This window comes from Tachyglossus aculeatus, chromosome X4 (genome assembly GCF_015852505.1).
Source record: "Tachyglossus aculeatus isolate mTacAcu1 chromosome X4, mTacAcu1.pri, whole genome shotgun sequence".
In the NCBI taxonomy this organism is placed as follows: domain Eukaryota; kingdom Metazoa; phylum Chordata; class Mammalia; order Monotremata; family Tachyglossidae; genus Tachyglossus; species Tachyglossus aculeatus.
The window spans coordinates 42,567,093-42,587,995 of record NC_052098.1 but is presented as its reverse complement, the minus strand read 5'-3'; the positions used below and the strand labels follow the sequence as shown (position 1 = coordinate 42,587,995).

At 44.3% G+C, this 20,903-nt stretch overlaps 1 protein-coding gene across 3 annotated transcripts in view; it reads left to right on the top strand.

Annotated features, from left to right (window-relative positions):
- The window catches only part of HSD17B4 (hydroxysteroid 17-beta dehydrogenase 4), a 116,878-nt gene that overhangs the window by 39,354 nt on the left and 56,621 nt on the right, over nt 1–20,903 (top strand). For all 3 annotated transcript variants that reach the window (XM_038769455.1, XM_038769456.1, XM_038769457.1), the window contains exons 10-14: nt 2,838–2,862; nt 5,324–5,452; nt 14,297–14,400; nt 15,522–15,758; nt 18,123–18,174. In XM_038769455.1, the coding sequence (XP_038625383.1) occupies nt 2,838–2,862; nt 5,324–5,452; nt 14,297–14,400; nt 15,522–15,758; nt 18,123–18,174 (547 nt within the window). The remainder of the gene's footprint in view (nt 1–2,837; nt 2,863–5,323; nt 5,453–14,296; nt 14,401–15,521; nt 15,759–18,122; nt 18,175–20,903) is intronic.

Sequence of the window (20,903 nt, the reverse complement as noted above, 5' to 3'; positions counted from 1 at the left end):
CTCGTTGTGGGCAGGGAATGTGTCTGCTCTCCCAAGTGCTTAGTACAGTGCTTTGCACACTGTAAGTGCTCAATAAATACGATGGAATGGATTGAATGAATACATGGGTCAGGGCTTCAATGCCCCACTCAGGCCTAGCCCTGCGCTCATTGTTCATCTGGCAGCCCAGGGACAGTGTGGCCACACAGTGAGCAGTTGGCAGAGCTGGGATTAGAACCCAGGGCCTCTGACTCCCAGGCCCGTTCTCTTTCCACTAGGCCACACCGCTTCTCTTCTAGCTAATGCTTCAGCACGGAAAATTTCAACATTCCTTTTAGAAATTGTACCCTGTGGTCTGAAGTACCCTCCTACTCATCAACACACTCCCTCTCATGGGGGAAACGGAGCGGAAGGGTGTAGTAAGTAGGAAAACTCTCCTGGGTGCTACTCCCGCCCTCAGACTCCCAGAGTCCAGACTTCCAGCATCCAACAGAGATGTGAACTCTTGCAAACTGATGGAGATGGCAGCAGGAACAGTCGGTCAACCAATGGTATTTCTTTAGCTTTTACTGTGTGCAGAGCACTGTACAAAGCACTTGAACAGTTTCACTTCAGTAGCCCCCATGGGGACTGGAACTTGGTCGAAAATACTGCCTTAGAACTTTTGGTGGGTAGGACAGGGCTTCATTAGTACATATGTGGAAAGCAGCATGGCCTAGTATATAAAGCATGGCCTTGGGAGCCATAGGACCTGGGTTCTAATCCTGGCCCTGAAACTTTCCTATAATAATAATAATAATGATGGCATTTATTAAGCGCTTACTATGTGCAAAGCACTGTCCTAAGCGCTGGGGAGGTTACAAGGTGATCAGGGTGTCCCATGGGGGGTTCACAGTCTTAATCCCCATTTTACAGATGAGGTAACTGAGGCACAGAGAATAATAATAATAATGATGGCATTTATTACGTGCTTACTATGTGCAAAGCACTGTTCTAAGCGCTGGGGAGGTTACAAGGTGATCAGATTGTCCCACGGGGGGCTCACAGTCTTCATCCCCATTTTACAGATGAGGTAACTGAGGCACAGAGAAGTTAAGTGACTTGCCCAAAGTCACACAGCTGACAATTGGTGGAGCCGGGATTTGAACCCCTGACCTCTGACTCCAAAGCCCGTGCTCTTTCCACTGAGCCACGCTGCTTCACACTGTGTTACCTTGGGCAAATCATTTAATTTCTCTGTGCCTCAGTTTCCTCAACTGCAAACATAGGAATTCAATGCCTGTCCTTCCTCCTATTTAGACTGTGAACCCCATTCAGCCTGATTAACTTGTAGCTACCCCAGTGCTTAGAACAGTGCTTGACACATAGTAAGTGCTTAACTAATACCATTAAAAATAATTGCATATTGCGTGGCATTCCAGTTTCTCCCACAGTCAGTTAATTTTGACTGTCCATACATCATTTTCAACGTAAAATGACCATGAATTATAATAATAATAATTATGGTACTTGCTAAGTGCTTACTATGTGCCAAGCACTGTTCTAAGTGCTGGGGTAGATACAAGTTAATCAGGTTGGACACAGGCTCTGTCCCACATGGAGCTCACACTCTTAATCCCCATTTTACAGATGAAGTAACTGAGGCCCAGAAAAGTGAATTGACTTGCCCAAGGTCACACAGCAGTCGTGTGGCGGAGGTAGCTGGGATTAAAACCCTTCTGACTCCCAGGCCCATGTTGTATCTGCTAAGCCACACTACCAGCAAGTTTTATTTGTTTTAGAGAATTGCTTGGGTGGAATCAGCTCTCTGGAAAAGAACTTACTTGGGAGAAACATAAAACATAAAATGACTTAAATGTTTCTGCCTTTAAACTGATTGTGTGTGAGTGTTTTTCCATTACTAATATCCCTGTGGGTTTTTTTTTTTAGTTTCCTTATTCACTCACTTGATGTCTGATATGAAAGGAATGGTTTACTGTTATTATTCATCTATCATAATAATAGTAACAGTAATGGTGATGATGATGATGATGATAATCCTTGGGTCAGGTCCCCAGACGTTTTCTGCCTGATAATCGGCATTTGCTGCCCTATCACAGTTTCAAACAGCCCTAAACTCTCATAATCACAGGACTGAAAGGGAGTTTGAGAGGAGAAGCTGAGAAGCAGTGTGGCCCAGTGGAAAGAGCTTGGGCTTGGGTGTCAGAAGACCTTGGTTCTAATCCTGGCTCTGCCACTCATCTGCTATGTGACCTTGAGCAAGTCACTTAACTTCTCTGGGCCTCAGTTCTCTCATCTACAAAATGGGGATCCAGTGCCTGCCTGTTCTTCTTCGACTGTAAGCCCCCATGGGATCTGATTATCATATATCTACCCCAGTGCTTAGTTCAGTGCTTCATACATAATAAGTGCTTAACAAATACCACAATTATTATTATTATTATTTAAAATAATAAATAAAATAAAATAAATAAAAAAAATAATAATAAAACTGTTTTATTTCACTGCCTCTTGGCAGAACTCCTGACCATGGTCATTAAGCCACTCAGTTAGTGCTCTCCATCTACCCATCTTTGTTCTTCTCCCACTCCAAACCAGCCTGCAAAGTTCTCTCCTACTCACTGTGCCTTGCTGTCATCTCTCTCACTCTTGACCCCTTGCTCACCCCCCCCAAATATTTATTTTATCTTAATAAATTTTGATTTATTTACTTATGCCTATTAATGTCTGTATCCCCCTCTGGACTGATAGTTCATTGTGGGCAGGAAATGTCTGTTTATTGTTATATTGTACTCTCCCAAGTGCTTCGTACTGACTGCTACGTACTGACTTGGTTTTTGTTTTTCACTCCTTACCAGGTGGGAGCTGGATGGATTGGAAAACGTAAGTCTCTCTGTGTGCCTTGGTTGTTTTGTAAATTCCAAATCCTCATTTCTTCATAAGAGAAGCAGCATGGCTCAATGGAAAGCACACAGACTTTGGAGTCACAAGTCATGGGTTCAAATGCCGGCTCCGCCACTTGTCAGCTGTGTGACTTTGGGCAAGTCACTTAACTTCTCTGGGCCTCAGTTCCCTCATCTGTAAAATGGGGATTAAGACTGGGAGCCCCCTTGGGACAACCTGATCACCTTGTAACCTCCCCAGCACTTAGAACAGTGCTTTGCACATAGTAAGTGCTTAATAAATGCTGTTATTATTATTATTATTATTTCTGGTGTGGCCGGGTAGTACCTCCACGGGGGCTGTGTTGGGAATTTACCCAGCACCCAAAGGCTGTGTGTAATTTAGGCCTTCTACCTCCTGTGTACGTACTTACTTGCCTACATACCTACTTGCTTACCCACACACTTCTCCTGGTGACTTACCCAAACTTTAGAGAGTCTGACTGCTGGTGGTAACTTTCATTTTCTCCTTCGCTTTGGTGTGGTGACGTTGGTGGTATGATGTCTGTGGAAATGGTTTCTTTATACTTTTATTGTCAGCAGAATAGTTGTCTTAGTATAAAGATTAGCCTTTTGGAAACAACACTCCAGCTCAACTATAATGATAAGTGCAAATTCAATGGCAGTGTTTTCTGCTATGGAGAATTATGATTTTCACCTTCACGGCCTTATGGACTGGACTCACAACCCTGCTCATCTCTGGTTTTTGACAAGACCCAAGCATTTTTGAGCAGGGGGCGGGAAAGAGCTACAATGAGCAGGATTGAAAAAGACCCTAAACCTTTGGCACTTTGGCACTTCGGAGCCGGCCATTCTGAAACCCCATCCTGCTTGCTTCTCTTGGAATAAATAGTTGGCCCCTTTGAGTGTCATAATTCCTGAGATGAATCAATCAATGGTATTTCCTGCTTTTTCCTCTCTTCCTCCCCATCCCCCCCGCCCTACCTCCTTCCCCTCCCCACAGTACAGATTTATTACTCTATTTTACTTGTACATATTTACTATTCTATTTATTTTGTTAATGATGTGCATCTAGCTTTATTTCTATTTATTCTGATGACTTGACACCTGTCCACATGTTTTGTTTTGTGGTCTGTCTCCCCCTTCTAGACTGTGAGCCCGTTGTTGGGTAGGCACTGTCTCTATATGTTGCCAACTTGTACTTCCCAAGCGCTTAGTACACTCTGCACACAGTAAGTGCTCAATAAATGCGATTGAATGAATGAATGAATTTATTGAGAGCTTACAATGCGTAGAGCACTGTACTAAGTGCTTCGGAGAGTGAATTACAACAGGGTTAGCAGGCACATTCCCTCCCCACTGTGAGCTATCAAGCATCTTCTCTTCCAAGTTACCCTATCAATATTATCGCATTATTCCTCATAACCCTGCTCATGGTCGAGGTACCTGAGGCCCACCCCTCTGTTCAAGTGAATATTTAGAATGACTCTAGAGTGGAAAAGCAGCATTACTTAGTGGAATTAGCATGGGCCTGGGAATCAGAGGACCTGGGTTCTCATCCCAGGTCTGCCACTTGTCTGATGTGAGACCTCATCTGTAAAATGGGGATTAAGACTGTGGGCCCTATGTGGGGCAGGGGGCTGTGTCCAACCCTAATATCTCATATTCCCCAGTGCTTAGTGCAGTGCCTGGCACATAGTAAGTGCTTAACAAATACCATAAAAAAAAGTTTGGAGAATTTGATGTTTTTGGATTGGGCATAGGGAGGGGAAGGAAATGGCCTATTTCTGATGCTTTGTAGTTAAGAAGCGGCATGGCATAGTGGATAAAACATGGACCTGGGAGTCAGAAGGTCATGGGTTCTAATCCCGGCTCCGCCAATTGTCTGCTGTGTGACCGTGGGCAAGTCGCTTCACTTCTCCGTGCTTCAGTTATTTCATCTGTAAAACGGAGATTGAGACTTTGAGCCCCAAGTGGGACAGGGACAGTGTCCAACCCAATTTTCTCGTATCCACCTCAGCACTTAGTACAGTGCCTGGCACACAGTAAGCGCTTAGCAAATACCATAATTGTTGTTGTTTTCTTTTTATGTTTGTCTCTCCTCTTAGACTGTAAACTTCTCGTAGGCAGGGACTGTCTTCAATTCACATTTTTTGAATATTCCCAAGTGACTAGTACAGAACTCTCCACAGAGTAGACACTCAGTAAATATTAGTAAGGATAACAATAATAATAATATCTATTTCAGCTGAGGCATTACTCAGGGGCCCCTTTTTGCAGCTAGAAAAAGTGAGACCCAATATATCTATAGTCGTACTTTCTTTCTGGATTTGAAATGAGTCTTCTTGCCCCTCAAGATTTTCAGGGTTTTGCAGCATTTAGCTCTTCACGCCTACCTTAAACTTTGGGATCAATGTCTTCCATTTTCTGTTTGTAATCAGTTCACTGGGAGCGGTCTCTTGGTGCCATTGTGAGACGGAAGAATCAACCAATGACCCCTGAGGCTGTGAAGGCCAATTGGAAGAAGATCTGTGATTTTGATAACGCGACCAAGCCTCAGACTGCCGAAGGTAAAGGAAGCTAGAGACTAGTATATCAGGTCTCTCTTTTTGGTGAGGAATCATCCTCTAGTCCCACTTTCATGAATTAACCAGTCAACCAGTTGGTTAACCAATTAACCAATCAACCTACTCATCAGGCAAAAACTCCTCACCCTCGGCTTCAAGGCTCTCCATCACCTCGCCCCCTCCTACCTCACCTCCCTTCTCTCCTTCTACAGCCCAGCCCACACCCTCCCTCCTCTGCCGCTAATCTCCTCACCTTGCCTCGTTCTCGCCTGTCCCTCCGTTGACCCCCGGCCTGGAATGCTCTCCCTCCACACATCCGCCAAGCTAGCTCCCTTCCTTCAAAGCCCTACTGAGAGCTCACCTCCTCCAGGAGGCCTTCCCAGACTGAGCCCGCTCCTTCCTCTCCTAGTCTTCCCCCTCACCATCCCCCCCGCCTTACCTCCTTCCCCTCCCCACAGCACCTGTATATATGTATATATGTTTGTATGTATTACTCTGTTTTATTTGTACATATTTATTCTATTTATTGTATTTTGTTAATATGTTTTTTTTTGTTCTCTGTCTTCCCCTTCTAGACTGTGAGCCCACTGTTGGGTAGGGACCGTCTCTATATGTTGCCAACTTGTACTTCCCAAGCGCTTAGTACAGTGCTCTGCACACAGTAGGCACTCAATAAATACGATTGAATGAATGAATCAAGAATTTTATTTCCACTATAAGCCTCTCCTCCACTTCATTGGTTGTTAAATCTTTTGAACCTTTTTTTTCAGATTTTGAAAAATGCATCATTTGTCATGGATAGTAAAATGGTGATTTTGGATGAAGATGTTGCTCTTTTTTAGAGTATTTCTTTCTTATGGTTTGCACAACTAAGTTTGTGATCTCCCCTGTTTGATGTAAGGTCCTCGTGGGCAGGGAATATGACACTTCTTTATTCTGTACTCCCCAAGCCCAGGGCACTGCACCAAGTGGGTGTTCAGTAAATCCTACTATTTTTTAATAGTATTCATTAAGCACTTACTATGTACTAGGCACTGTACTAAGCGCTGGTGTAGATACAAGCTAACCAGTTGAACACGGTTATTGTTCCTTGTGGGGTTCACAGTCTTAATGCCCATTTTACAGATGAGATAACTGAGGCACAGGCAAGTTAAGTGATTTGCCCAAGGTCACACAGTAGACATGTGGCAGAGTCAGGATTAGAACCCAGGTCCTCTAACTCCCAGGCCCGCGTCCTTTCCACCAGTCCACGCTTAGCACTACTAAGTGGATCTATGGATTATGACCAGGGCAGTTAGCATTTCACGTATAGTAAGTAGTTCAGAATGAGTACTCCTGGGCTTCCTAATAGGGTGGCCATCAAGCAAACAATCAGTGGTATTTATTGAGCATTTACCATCTGCAGAGCATTGGGCTAAGTGTTTGGGAGAGTACAACTGAGTTGATAGACAGCGAGGAGCGTACATCTAGAGGGGGAGAAATACATTAAAACAAGTTACAGATATGTACGTAAGTGCTACAGATATGTATGTAAGCGTATGTAAGGGTACAGATCCGAGGGCTTGGATGATGCAGAAGGGAGAGAGAGTAAGCGAAATGAGGGCTTAGTAGGGGAAGGCCTCCTGGGGGAGATGTGATTTTTTTTTTTTTTTTTTTTGGTAAGACGTTGAAAATGGGGAGAGCAGTGGTCTGTTGTTTCAGCGGACCATCCCAGGCTCTTAGGTGCCGTTCCCTATACCCCCTCAGAATAGCACTTCATTACATTATCTTAAACTCTGTTGCCGACCCCACTTCAGTCTGGTTATCGTGCATGGGGGTGTTGGGAGAAGACAGCTGGGAAAGAGATAATAATAATAATGATGATGGTATTTGTTAAGTGCTTACTATGTGCCAAGCACTGTTCCAAGTGCTGGGATAGATACAAGGTAACCAGGTTGTCCCACATGGGGCTCACAGTCTTAATCCCCATTTTACAGATGAGATAACAGAGGCACAGAGAAGTTAAGCGGCTTGCCCAGGTTCACGCAGCAGATAAGTGGCAGAGCGGGATTGGAACCCACATCCTCTGACTCCCAAGCCTGGGCTCTTGCCACTAAGTTTGCTGCTTCAATGTCCAGTCAAGTATTCTTGATTGCAACCAGTGGTCACTTTAACTTCCAGAATCAGTAGCAAGAAAATGAGCAAGCCTGATTTAAGACATTCATAGCCCCGATTACAATTTTTTATCTAAGTGCGCACTCCATGATGTCCTCCCTTATAGATAGATTTGGGGGCTGTAACTCATTTTACGATTGAATGAATGAATGAATTTTAATTATAAATATTTGTGGTATTAAGTGTTGCTCTGGACGAAGCTCTGGGGCTAGATATGAGGTAATCGGATCAGACACCATCCCTTTCCTACATGAGGCTCACAGTCTAAGAGGTAAGGAGAAGAGGTATCGTATCCCCATTTTGTAGATGAAGGAAAATGAGGTCCAGAGAAGTTAGGTTACTAGCCCACAGTCACACAGCAGCAGTTCAGTAGTAAACCTGGAACTAGAGCCCCAGTCTCTCCAATCCCAAATCCATGTTTCCACTAGGCCACAGTCATTTGGTTGTATCCATTCTTCCTTGCCTAGGATCTACAGTGATATATTACGGAACCTTTATAGGGTAATTCATTCAGCATATTGATTGGCCAAATGATCCCTTTTTAAAAACGATTTATCTCTGTAGATTACTTAACCCATCTGCTGTGGATGGTATGTAACAAAAAATGACTTTCATGGAGTACCTTTGATCAAAACTATTTTATGCTCAAAACGAATCCTTTGTAATATCTGAATTCCATTTGTGCTAAGACAAGTTGAATATCTGAAAAAGATTGATAGCAGACATGCCAGTTTCTCTGACTGAAAGCTTTCTCTGAAAGCTTAAGCTTTCATTGAAGTCAGATGTACCTCTTTTCATCCATAGGGTAAATCGATTGTTATGTCACAAATGCTGGAGTTTTATTCATTTTGTAGTTCTATGAAGGAGTTGAAGGGATGCTATGAATAGCAGTTCCCTATCACTAAGAATTAACAGATTGAGGATGAAAAAAATTTGACAGGTGACTAGCTTTAATTCTTTACTATAACATGCTTCAATAGAAACTTTTCCCACACATGGAAAGCTCCCCTCTGTTGCGTTAAAGATGTTCAGCCCCTGTAAAAGGAAACTAATTAGAGTATGTGCAGTCCAGATGAAAAGCTACCTTTTATATCTGCAGTGCTAATTTTCCCAGAGTATTATATTTAAAGCTATTACCAGCTTTAAGTAATTTAATCCTATGAAAACAATTATATACTAAACTATTATACGTAATTGTAAAGAATGCAAATGAAAGGATTTACCAACACTTACTAATTCTAAGAATCATACTACGAGATATTATTTGAGAATGTTTACCATTTAAATGTAGATTTTGTTTTCTCTAGGACTATAAGAATTGGAGGTTTTGCTCTACAGAAATTGAAATGCAGTTTTTACCAAGATTCTTAATAGCCCTTTAATTTTTTTTTAATTTCATTTTTTTTTTTTACCCTTGTAGATTTACTGTAACAAGTTATGGGTAATTAGTAATATATTAACAAGAAAGTATGTTGTGTATTGGAGCAAATCTTACTAATCATTCAATCAGTGATGTCTTTTGAGCATTTCCTGTGTGCAGAGCACTGTGCAAAGCACTTGGGAAAGTACAGTACAATAGATTTGGAAGATACGGTCCCTGTCCACAAGGATTTTACACAAGAAAATAAATAGAATCTATTTATTCTTAAAGTTTTCGTCAGATACACTTCTTTCAAGCATAAACAAATAGGGAAACATCATGGCCTTGTGGATAGAGCAGGGACCTGGGAGCCAGAAGGACCCAGGTTCTAATTCCAGTTTTGCCACTGATCTGCTGTGTCATCTTGGGCAAGTCATTTCCCTTCTCTGTGCCTCAATTCCCTCATCTGTAAAATGGGGATTAAGACTGTGAGCCCCATTTGGAGCAGGGACTGTGTCCAACCCAATTTGCTTATATCCATCCCATTGCTTAGTACCATGCCTGGCACATAGTAGGCCTTTAACAAATACGACAGTTATTATTATTATAGCTCAAATATACTAATGTATGTTTAGTATATCCTCTTTAGCTGCTCCATTTGGAAAAATAATTGACTCAGTCAAGACCACAGAGTGTACAGAGTCAGTGATTTGTGTTAAGCTTGTTGAACCTTAATGTGTTCCATTACAGAAAGTTAGTGGTGAAATAAACGAAACCAGTGTTCCCAATCCTTAATTAGGTTTTGTAGCTTTTTTTCTAGAGAAAGGTTATTTTAATTGTACTGCAAAGAAGATGACTCTTGCATTTAGTTGCCTTTGTTTGTTTCCCGTTGCTCATCTCTTGCAAAATTTGTACTTGAGGAACATTTCAGTTGCTAATCAGTCTATTCTTAGGCTGATTTGACACAGTGGGGTCTAATTGTGACAGGTAATTTCATGTTCTGAAAAGGACCAGTATGACCTGGTGTGGAATGGGGATTTCAGTAAATAAAAGAGATGTCTGATGTAGTTGAGAAAGTATTTTCAGATGTTTAATTTTGAAAAAAACAAAACAGAAACCCACATTTGGATAGCAAAAGCACTGCAACCACCTCAGAAGAAACACTACTCTTCTCTGCAAGATGAGGGCTTATTAGATCCTAAAATGGATCAGGGAGATAGATTCCTAGGTGAATCCTAAGAGTGGGACACACTCTGTCTAGAAAACACCTCACCAGCCTTACTTATCAGAGGCCGCAGGGAGTGTTGAAGAAGATGCTGTATGTATAGCTTTTTCCTCCCTGTAACTACACTTCCCCTGTGCCTTTCTGTCACCCCCCTCAACTGGCAATTTCAATCAATCAATCAATCGTATTTATTGAGTGCTTACTGTGTGCAGAGCACTGTACTAAGCGCTTGGGAAGTACAAGTTGGCAACATATAGAGACAGTCGCTACCCAACAGTGGGCTCACAGTCTTAAAGGAGGAGACAGAGAACAAAACCAAACATACTAACAAAATAAAATAAATAGAATAGATATGTACAAGTAAAATAGAGTAATAAATATGTACAAACATATATACATATATACAGGTGCTGTGGGGAAGGGAAGGAGGTAAGATGGGAGGAAGGAGAGGGGGACGAGGGGGAGAGGAAGGAAGGGGCTTAGTCTGGGAGGGCCTCCTGGAGGAGGTGAGCTCTCAGTAGGGCCTTGAAGGGAGGAAGAGAGCTAGCTTGGCGGATGGGCAGAGGGAGGGCATTCCAGGCCCGGGGGATGACGTGGGCAGGGGGTTGATGGCGGGACAGGCGAGAACGAGGCACGGTGAGGAGATTAGCGGCAGAGGAGCAGAGGGTGCCGGGTGGGCTGTAGAAGGAGATAAGGGAGGTGAGGTGATCCCAATTTTCTTTTTGGGATGGCTCTTGCCTTGGGAGGTCAAGAGGGAAAAGTTGGGATATGGGCAGAGCAGTTTCACATTGCTATCCTTAGCTGTTTATAATGGTGATGGTACTTAAGAGCATATTATGTGACACAGTCCCTGTCCCACACGGGATTTACAGTCTTAATCCCATTTTACAGATGAGGTAACTGAAGCCCAGAGAAATGAATTGACTTGTCCAAGGTCACACAGCAGACATATGGCGGAGCAGGGATTAGAACCCGGGTCCTTCTGACTCCCAGGCTCGTGCTCTATCCACTGTGCCACACCGCTTCTCCAATTTAAATTTTCTATCTCTGGGTCCTTTCCCAGTCTAATAATAATTGTGGTATGTGTCAAGAGCGTACTATGAGCCAAGCACTGTTCTAAGCACTGGAGTCGATACATCAGGTTGGACATGGTCCCTGTCCTACCCAGGTCTCACAGTCTAAGTAGGAGGGGGGAGAACAGGTATTTCATCCCCATTTTGCAGATGAAGAAACTGAGGCCTAGAGAAGTGAAGTGACAAGTTCACACAGCAGACAAATGCCAGGTTCGGCATTGGAACCCACGTCCTCTGACTCCCAGGCCTGGGCTCTTTCCACTAGCCCACACTGCTTCTCTCTAGCCTCTCCCTCCCACAGTGTCCCACATGGCCAAATCTGTTTTGGAGTTCTGCTTACTGGGGTTGCTGGGCCTGGGGGCAATCTCATAGGGAAAGTGGGTGTCAGTTTCTCCCCAAATACTTTCTTTTTCCCCCCTCCTCTATTGAAAGACTAGCCTGACTCCGGGTAGCAGATTCTTCCCTGATAGAAAAATGCAATTACAGGGAGTTATCTTATGTGGGACTTATGTCCCACATAAGAACCTGATGTTATGGGAAAATTGTGCTCTAAGAACTATTGATTCAATGAACATTAATGATTGAGGGACTAGATGGTTTGAAGATCGCACTACGTTTGACACTTTGGGGCAGATTCCTATATTCATTCATTCAAATCATATTTATTGAGCGCTTACTGTGTGCAGAGCACTGTACTAAGTGCTTGGAAAGTACTATTCGGCAACAAATAGAAACAGTCCCTACCCAGCAACGGGCTCTGTCCACCACTAGCAGAATGCTTTACTCCCTAGCTGGTCTTTTTTTTTTTTCCCAGAGTTTTGTTTTTTTTTAATGGTACTTGTTAGTTGTTTACTTACATACCGGGCACTGTACTAAGTGCTGGGATAGATACAAGATAATCAAGTTGGACACAGTCCACGTCCCACATGGGGTTCACGGTCTAAGTTGGAGGGAGGAGGATATAATTCCCATTTTTTTTTCTTTTACAGATGTGGTAACTGAGGCACAAAGAAGCTGCTGTTCAGCCTGATGATCTTATATCTCCCCCAGCGCTTAGTCCGGTACTTGGCACATAAGCGCTTAACAAATACCATTGAAAAAAGGGGGCTGAGCTGGGATTAGAACCCAGGTCCTCTGACACCCCAGCCCATGCTATTTCCACCAGGCCACGCTGCTTCTATTACTTTACAATATTAGATACTGTAGAGTTGCCAAAACACAAAGAATTGCAAAGCACTATATGCAACAGTACAGAAAGGCAGAGACTGGGAAATGTAGCAGTATTAATAATAGTAATAGTAATAATAATAGTGGTATTTGTTAAGCGCTTACTATGTGCCAGGCATTGTACTAAGCGCTGGGGTGGTGTCACCCATTGTCCGGGGACGGGTTCGTTCAGTAATCGGTGTGGCAAGAGAGAGAGGGGCCGGGGACGGAAAGCCTGAGTTTTATATAAAATTCATTCCGCGAGGCGAATTGAATTTAGTTGTTTAGTCACAATGGATTGAGCTTCCCTTTCACGAGGAATGTAATCAATTAGCAGTATTCGAGCTTCCCTAACGGGAGGAACATAACCATACGTTAATTGCGCGTGGGTGAGGCGGCTAGCTCTCACCCATGTGCACTTCCCACTCGGGATGAATCCACTTACTTTCCCACATGGGACGAATCCATTCCATTACTCGCGCATGTGGTGGGCGGCTAGCTCTCACCATGTGCTCTCCCTACATGGGAGGAATCCACTTATGATCCCCATCCGCAGCGGGGCACCTGGGTCCCACCCACGAGACACTCACCCATCCCGTGACCCTTGCCTCAGTGTGTTGGTTCTGGTTGCAGAGTGGGCATCTGGCCTTCTGGGCAGAGAAAGACATGTGGGCCGCTGCTGCGGCAGCTGCTCCTCCTGCTGCTGTGTGTCTTGGTGTTCTGCCCCTGAAGGTCAGAGGCGACAGGCATTTATCACCTGTGCACCTAGACCATTCCAGCTTCCAGCCTCAGTTTATCCAATCTCTACCCTCCCCCTTCCTCCATACGTAATTTGATTGGCATGGTGGGGCGGGGGACGGCAAGGGACACCTTCTGTATTCCCGGCTTGAGCTGTCAATCGAGCAGTTTTGGTTGTAGGGGCAGTATCCCACCCTCAATTTTGAGTTCCGCCTGCTGGCTCAGGTGGTCACGAGATAGCATTTGACCTTGAGATGGCTGGTATCCCAGGGTCACCTTGGGACAGGTGGATACCAGCAAATCAGGTTGGACCCAGTCCCTGTACCACACGGGGCTCACAGTCTCAATCCCCATTTTACAGATGAGGTAACTGAGTCACAGAGAATTGAAGTGACTGGTCTAAGGTCACACAGCAGCAATTGCCGGAGCCAGGATGCCTTGACCGACTTTTTTTTCAGACACCTTCTCTACTTAAGCCAACAAGAAGCAGCTTGCCCTAGTGGAAGGAGTTTGGGCCTGGGAGTAGAAGACCTGGCTACTAACCCCAGCTCCACCATCTCCCTGCTGAGTTACTTTAAGCAAGTCATGTAACTTCTCTGTGCCTCAGTTACTTCATCTGTAAAGCAGGGAGGGATTAAGACTTTGAGCCCCTTGTGGGACATAGACTGTGTCCAACCTGATTATCTTGAATCTACCCCAGCGTCTAGTACAGTGCCAGGCACATAGTAAGCACGGAACAAATACCATTAAAAAAACCAAATGAAACAGCAAAAGAACAAAAACAAACTTGTGGATCAGACTCATGCTGTGGGAAGAACATTCCCTAATTCTTCCATTGTTTTCTATCCAAATCATTGAATGAAAGCATGTGTTATAGCAGAACAGGATGTGCTGGCAGACATTTGGCATCCACAGCACTCTCACTGATGCCAGTAAAGAATCGACTTTAACTTCAGTTCTGGGCCAGTAAAAGATCAGTGTCAAGCTGGCTTCACTTCAGTTCTGTGTAAATGAATTAGTGATTATACAGTTTTCCCTCGAAGAAGAAATACTCTCATCTGGCCAAAATCATTGTCCTCTGTTTATTCTAGAGTCAACTGGAAGTGTGCTTGAAGTGTTAAGTAAAATAGAGGATGGCGGGGGAATATCCATGAACCCCACAAGCCAGGCTGCATCAGTGGCAACGTCGGAACTGGTGAGTGGAAAAGATTGGGAACAGCCACCCTTCCTCAGGTTCTGGCTCTGTTGATCTGTCTCGAAATCCTCAGAGCTGGGAAACGTCCGGTAAAATGTGGTCAATCTCAAGGGTTTTTCCTTTCTGAAAGGAAAGAAAGGGCCATTTTTCACATGGATATGAATTAATGGGGAGAAAAATGAGCATGCATCTTTATTTGTTATGTGTGATATTAATGATGATTTTTGAACGTGGAGGAGAGACAATGTGCCGTAGAGTTTGATTTTTGCTTCTTCCTGCTTAGGCCTGGCAAGTGATAAAATTTCATAGTGTTAGTGCAGTCAGCAGTATTTTGGGGATTGACTTGTGTGATAAAGGTACTTGTCTGCTATGTGACCTTGGGCAAGCCGCTTAACTTCTCTGGGCCTCAGTTACATTATCTGTAAAATGGGGATTAAGACGCCCCACGTGGGGCAAATAACAAGTACCATCATTATTATTATAAGGTGGTTTTTTCCTTTGGTTTTGTTCCTTTGGCCTTTGTCTGTTAGTAATTAGCATGAGATGAATATTGCTGTGGAAATATTTCATTAGTACTTTGGTTATCTAAAAGATATTCAAGATGAAGTAATTGAATTGAAGAGGAAGAAATATCCTCTCAAGAAATATTTTCCGAAAATTGTCAGTACAGCTAGCTGGTATACTTAGGTCATTTACATGAATTGCTTTTACACTTATGGATAGTAATCAAGAAGGGCTGGAGTGTTATAAAAATATAATAGAATGAAAAAGAATATTAAAACATAGGAAATCTGAATCAAGCCTTATACTTGGGAAAATGGGAGTTTTGTTAATTTTGTCTTAAAGTAAAAACAGTCTAAGAACTGAATGAATTTTTTTAAAAATGCCGGTGTCCTAAAAGCAGGTGGGTTGCCATTCTTTCCAAATTTACTTGAAGTGATAGCACAAAAAATCCCTGCTCAGCAGTTTCCATGTAGATAAAGGAAATTTAGGAAGTTTCAAATCCTGTCCAAAGTGAGGCCTAGGTATTTAAATAGTTTGGGGGCTGTAGGGGTTGAAATTGCACCTATTGGATGCAAGTAGTGTGACTCTTAAAACTTCAAAGATAATTGCATTCACAGGGCAGAGCTGTTGGGTATAAGATATCTCCGTGGACCTTTGAGTATTCCAAACTGGAAACAATCATATATGCACTTGCCGTGGGGGCCTCAGTCAAGAATCCAGATGATATGAAATTTGTTTATGAAGGAAATGCCAATTTCTCCTGCCTGCCTACCTTTGGAGTGCTTCCAGCACAGAAGTCTCTGCTCACCGGTTTACTTACAGAAATTCCAGGGGTTCATATAAACATGGGAAAGGTCTGTATGATTGGAAACATTTTCCACTTCCCCTCCCAGCTATACACATTTGATTGAGAAATTCTCTCTCTCTCTCTCTCTCTCTCTCTCTCTCTCTCTCTCTCTCACTCACATGCGTGCGTGCGCGCGCGCGCACACACACACACACACACATTATTTTTTCAAAGTCCATTACAGAATGGATTGTTGGGTCATCATGCATTTCAATATTTATTACTGCTAAGAGCTAAAGAAACAGAGCCTTATTTAGAAGGTCACTACCTCTTTATATATGACTTGGTGTGGAGAACTAGATTTTAATGAGGAGTGGAGGAGAAATATGCTGTTTCAATGAATTTTTAATGACATCCCTGTAGTGTTTTATGTAGCAGGGTCCTCCGCTATTTTACTGAAGTTACTGCCTATATGAATAAAGAACAATGTTCACCTAAGCATCTTTGACAAGGCCTAGCAAAATATCTCTCCAAAGATTATAACAAAGCCTTTCCCATACTTCTCCCTCCCACAGATCCAAAGGTACAGTCTGGTAGTCGGGACCAGTGTCAAAACTATTGAGGTCTCGAGTATTTCCGAGATCAGTCGATCAATGGTATTTATTGAGGGCTTGGGAGACTACTACAGTGTTGGTAGACACAATCACTGCCCACAAGGAGCTTGAAATCTAGTGTGGGAGACAGGCATTAAAATAAATTACAGATTGGGAAAGCAGTGGAATATGAGGATGTTAAGTGCTCTAGGGGTGAAGTGAATATTGAAATGCCGTTGGGTATGAATGCAGGTGAGTGCATAGGTGACACAGAAGGAGGAATAATAGGGAGAGATTAGTGGTTAGTAAAGGCAGGCTTCCTGGAGGAGATATGATCTTAGTAGGGCTTTGAAAATGGGGAGAGTGGTGATCTGTCAGATGTGAAAAGGTGGGTAGCACCAGGCAGGAGGGAGGGCACGAACAAGGTGTCAGTGGGGAGGGAGATAGAAGATTGAGGCACACAGGTTGGTGCTAGAGGAGCGAAGTGTACGGCCTGGGATGTATGGGACATGAGCTAGCATAGGTAGGTAAGGGAGGAAGAAGTGCACTGATTGTGTGCTTTAAAGCTGATGGGTCCGAGTTTCTGCTTGATGTGAAGAAGGATGGGCAACTGTTGGAGGTTTTTGAGGAGTAGGTGGTCGCAGGATGATTTTACCAAAATGCGATCTGGGCAGCAGAGTGAAATATGGAATGGAAAGGAGAAGGGCTGAAGGCAGGGAGGTCAATCAATTAATTGATCGTATTTATTGAGAGCTTACTGTGTGCACAGCCCTGTACTAAGCACTCGGGAAGGGACGGTACAACAGAGTTAGCAGACACGTATCCTGCCCACAGCGAGCTTACAGTCTACTCGGGGAGTGAAGACGCTGATGCGGTAGTTGAAGTGGAATAGGACAAATGCTGGGACCTGTTCAGATGGAGAGGAATAATTGTGGTGTTAAGCATTTACTCTGTGCCACGCACTGTACTACATGCTGAGATAGAAGATAAGTCCCATGTGGGGCTCACAGTCTAAGTAGGAGGAAGAAGAGGTTTATAATCTTCATTTTGCAGATGAGGGAACTGAAGCACGGAAAAGTTAAGTGACTTTCTCAGGATCACACAGCAGTCACCCAGGATCGTGCTCTTTCCACTAGGCCGTGCTGCTTCAAGAGCACGAGCCTGAAAGTAAGGTGACCTGGATTCTAATTCTGATTATGCCACTTGTCTGCTGCGTGACCTTGGGCAAGTCACTGAACTTCTACATGCCTCAGTTTTCTCAGATGTAAAAATGGAGACTAAGTGCCTGTTCTTCCTCTCCCTTAGACTGTCGGACGTATGGGAGAGGGAATATGTCTGATATACTTATACCATATATAGCCCAGTGCTTTATACAGTGCTTGTCACCGAGTCAGTGCTTAACAAATGCCACAATTATCATTATTTTTATTAGAAAGAACCGTTTGACTGAATATGTTTGAATATGCGGGTTGGAAGAGAGGGAGGTTTGAGAGATGGGGAGGATGGTGGCGGTATTTGCAGATTGAAGAGCCCTCACTCTCTCCCCACCCTGGCTTCTCTAATATCTCAGGGAGTGAAACGTGTCTACCATCTCTGTTATAATGGACTCTCCCAAGTGTTGAGTACAGTGCTCTTCACACAGTAAGCGTTCAATAAATTGATTGAAACCAGACTGGTCACCTGGGATTCTGGGCAAGATATAGCCAGAAACTCAGCTTGGAGCTGGTTTTGGAGATGGTGGAAATCTCGTCACTCGGGACTAATATCTTGAAACTTGCAGTAGTGACTGTATGGACAATAAAAAAGCCACTAATAGAATTCTGTTCAAATTTTACTAGCTTCTGCATGGCGAGCAGTACTTGGAGGTATACAAACCGTTTCCCTCATCAGGTCAGTTCTTAATGTTTTTGGTTTAATCAAAATGGAAATCTATGCATTTTCTGCAGATATCCACTTTTTATGTTCGGGCTTTTTCATAAACTGATTTCTGTTTTGAGGTGCTTAGTACAGTGCTGTGCACACAGTAAGCACTCATTAATATGATTTAATGAATGAAGTCTAAATATTGGTGATTGTGTTTAAATGATTAAGGCAACTAGTAGTGCTTTCAGTGGTGGAAGAAGACTTCACGGATTCTGCATTGTTCATAAGGGTTTGTCAGAGGCAAGTTTATTACTACTAGCGATTCTTCTAGCACTAGTAGGGAGTGGTGGTTGACGGGAAGAGTTTCTATTACTAGTCAAGGCCAGCTCAACTCCACGTAATGCAGAGTTTCTTTGTATGATGATGATGGGATTTATTAAGTGCTTACTATGTGCCAGGCACTGTACTAAGTGCTGGGATGGATGCAAGCAAATCGAGTTGGACACAGTCCCTGTCCCACATGTGGCTCACAGTCTCAACCCCAATTTTACAGGTGAGGGACCTGAGGCACAGAGAAGTGAATTGACTTGCCCAAGGTCACATAGTAGACAAGTGGTGGAGCCAGGATTAGAACCCACAACCTTCTAACTCCCAGGCCCATGCTCTATGCATTACGCCCTGATGCTTCCTAACTTTCTATACAGTTAGTATAGCATCCTCTTATCTCTCCGGCCGTTCATTCTCAGTCTCCTTTGCGGGCTCCACCTCCCCCTCCCATCCCCTTACTGTAGGGGTTCCTCAAGGGTCAATTCTTGGTCCCCTTCTGTTCTCTATCTACACTCACTCTCTTGGTGAACTCATTCAGTCCCACGGCTTCAACTATCATCTCTACGCTGGTGACACCCAAATCTACATCTCTGCCCCTGCTCTCTCTCCCTCCCTCCAGGCTTGTGTCTCCTCCTGCCTTCAGGACATCTCCATCTGGATGTCTGCCTGCCATCTAAAACTCAATATGTCCAAGACTGAACTCCTTATCTTCCCTCCCAAACCCTGCCTGCTCCCTGACTTTCCCATCACTATAGATGGCACTACCGTCCTTCCCATCTCACAAGCCTGCAACCTTGCTCTGCCACTTGTCAGCTGTGTGACTTTGGGCAAGTCACTTAACTTCTCTGGGCCTCAGTTCCCTCATCTGTAAAATGGGGATTAAGACTGTGAGCCCCCCATGGGACAACTTCACCACCATGTAACCTCCCCAGTGCTTAGAACAGTGCTTTGTACATAGTAAGCACTTAATAAATGCTATCATTATTATTATTATTATCCTCGACTCCGCTCTCTCGTTCACCCCTCACATCCAATCCGTCACCAAAACCTGCCAGTCTCACCTCCGCAAAATCACCAAGATCCGCCCTTTCCTCTCCATCCAAACAGCTACCTTACTTGTTCAATCTCTCATTTTATCCCAACCGGATTACTGCATCAGCCTCCTCTCTGATCTCCCATCCTCCTGTCTCTCCCCACTTCAGTCTATACTTCACGCTGCTGCCCGGATCATCTTTGTGCAGAAACGCTCTGGGCATATTACTCCCCTCCTCAAAATCAATCAGTCAATCAATCGTATTTATTGAGCACTTACTGTGTGCAGAGCACTGTACTAAGCTCTTGGGAAGTACAAGTTGGCAACATATAGAGACAGTCCCTACCCAACAGTGGGCTCACAGTCTAGAAGGGGGAGACAGAGAACAAAACAAAACATATTAACAAAATAAAATGAATGGAATAGATATGTACAAGTAAAATAAATAGAGTAATAAATATGTACAAACATATATACATATATACAGGTGCTGTGGGGAAGGGAAGGAGGTAAGACGGGGGGATAGAGAGGGGGGCGAGGGGGAGAGGAAGGAGGGGGCTCAGTCTGGGAAGGCCTCCTGGAGGAGGTGAGCTCTCAGTAGGGCCTTGAAGGGAGGAAGAGAGCTAGCTTGGCGGATGGGCAGAGGAAGGGCATTCCAGGCTAGGGGGATGACGTGGGCCGGGGGTCGACGGCGGGACAGGCGAGAACAAGGCACGGTGAGGAGATTAGCGGCAGAGGAGCGGAGGGTGCGGGCTGGGCTTTAGAAGGAGAGAAGGTAGGTGAGGTAGGAGGGGGCGAGGTGATGGAGAGCCTTGAAGCCGAGGGTGAGGAGTTTCTGCCTGATGCGCAGATTGATTGGTAGCCACTGGAGATTTTTGAGGAGGGGAGTAACATACCCAGAGCGTTTCTGGACAAAGACAATCCGGGCAGCAGCATGAAGTATGGATTGAAGTGGGGAGAGACACAAGGATGGGAGATCAGAGAGGAGGCTGATGCAGTAGTCCAGACAGGATAGGATGAGAGCTGAACTAGCAGGGTAGCGGTTTGGATGGAGAGGAAAGGGCAGATCTTGGCAATGTTGCGGAGCTGAGACCGGCAGGTTTTGGTGATGGCTTGGATGTGAGGGGTGAATGAGAGAGCGGAGTCGAGGATGGCACCAAGGTTGCGGGCTTGTGAGACGGGAAGGATGGTAGTGCCGTCAACAGTGATGGGAAAGTCAGGGAGAGGGCAGGGTTTGGGAGGGAAGACAAGGAGTTCAGTCTTGGACATGAGTTTTAGGTGGCGGGCAGACATCCAGATGTAGATGTCCTGAAGGCAGGATGAGATGCGAGCCTGGAGGGAGGGGGAGAGAGCAGGGGCAGAGATGTAGATCTGGGTGTCATCAGCGTAGAGATGA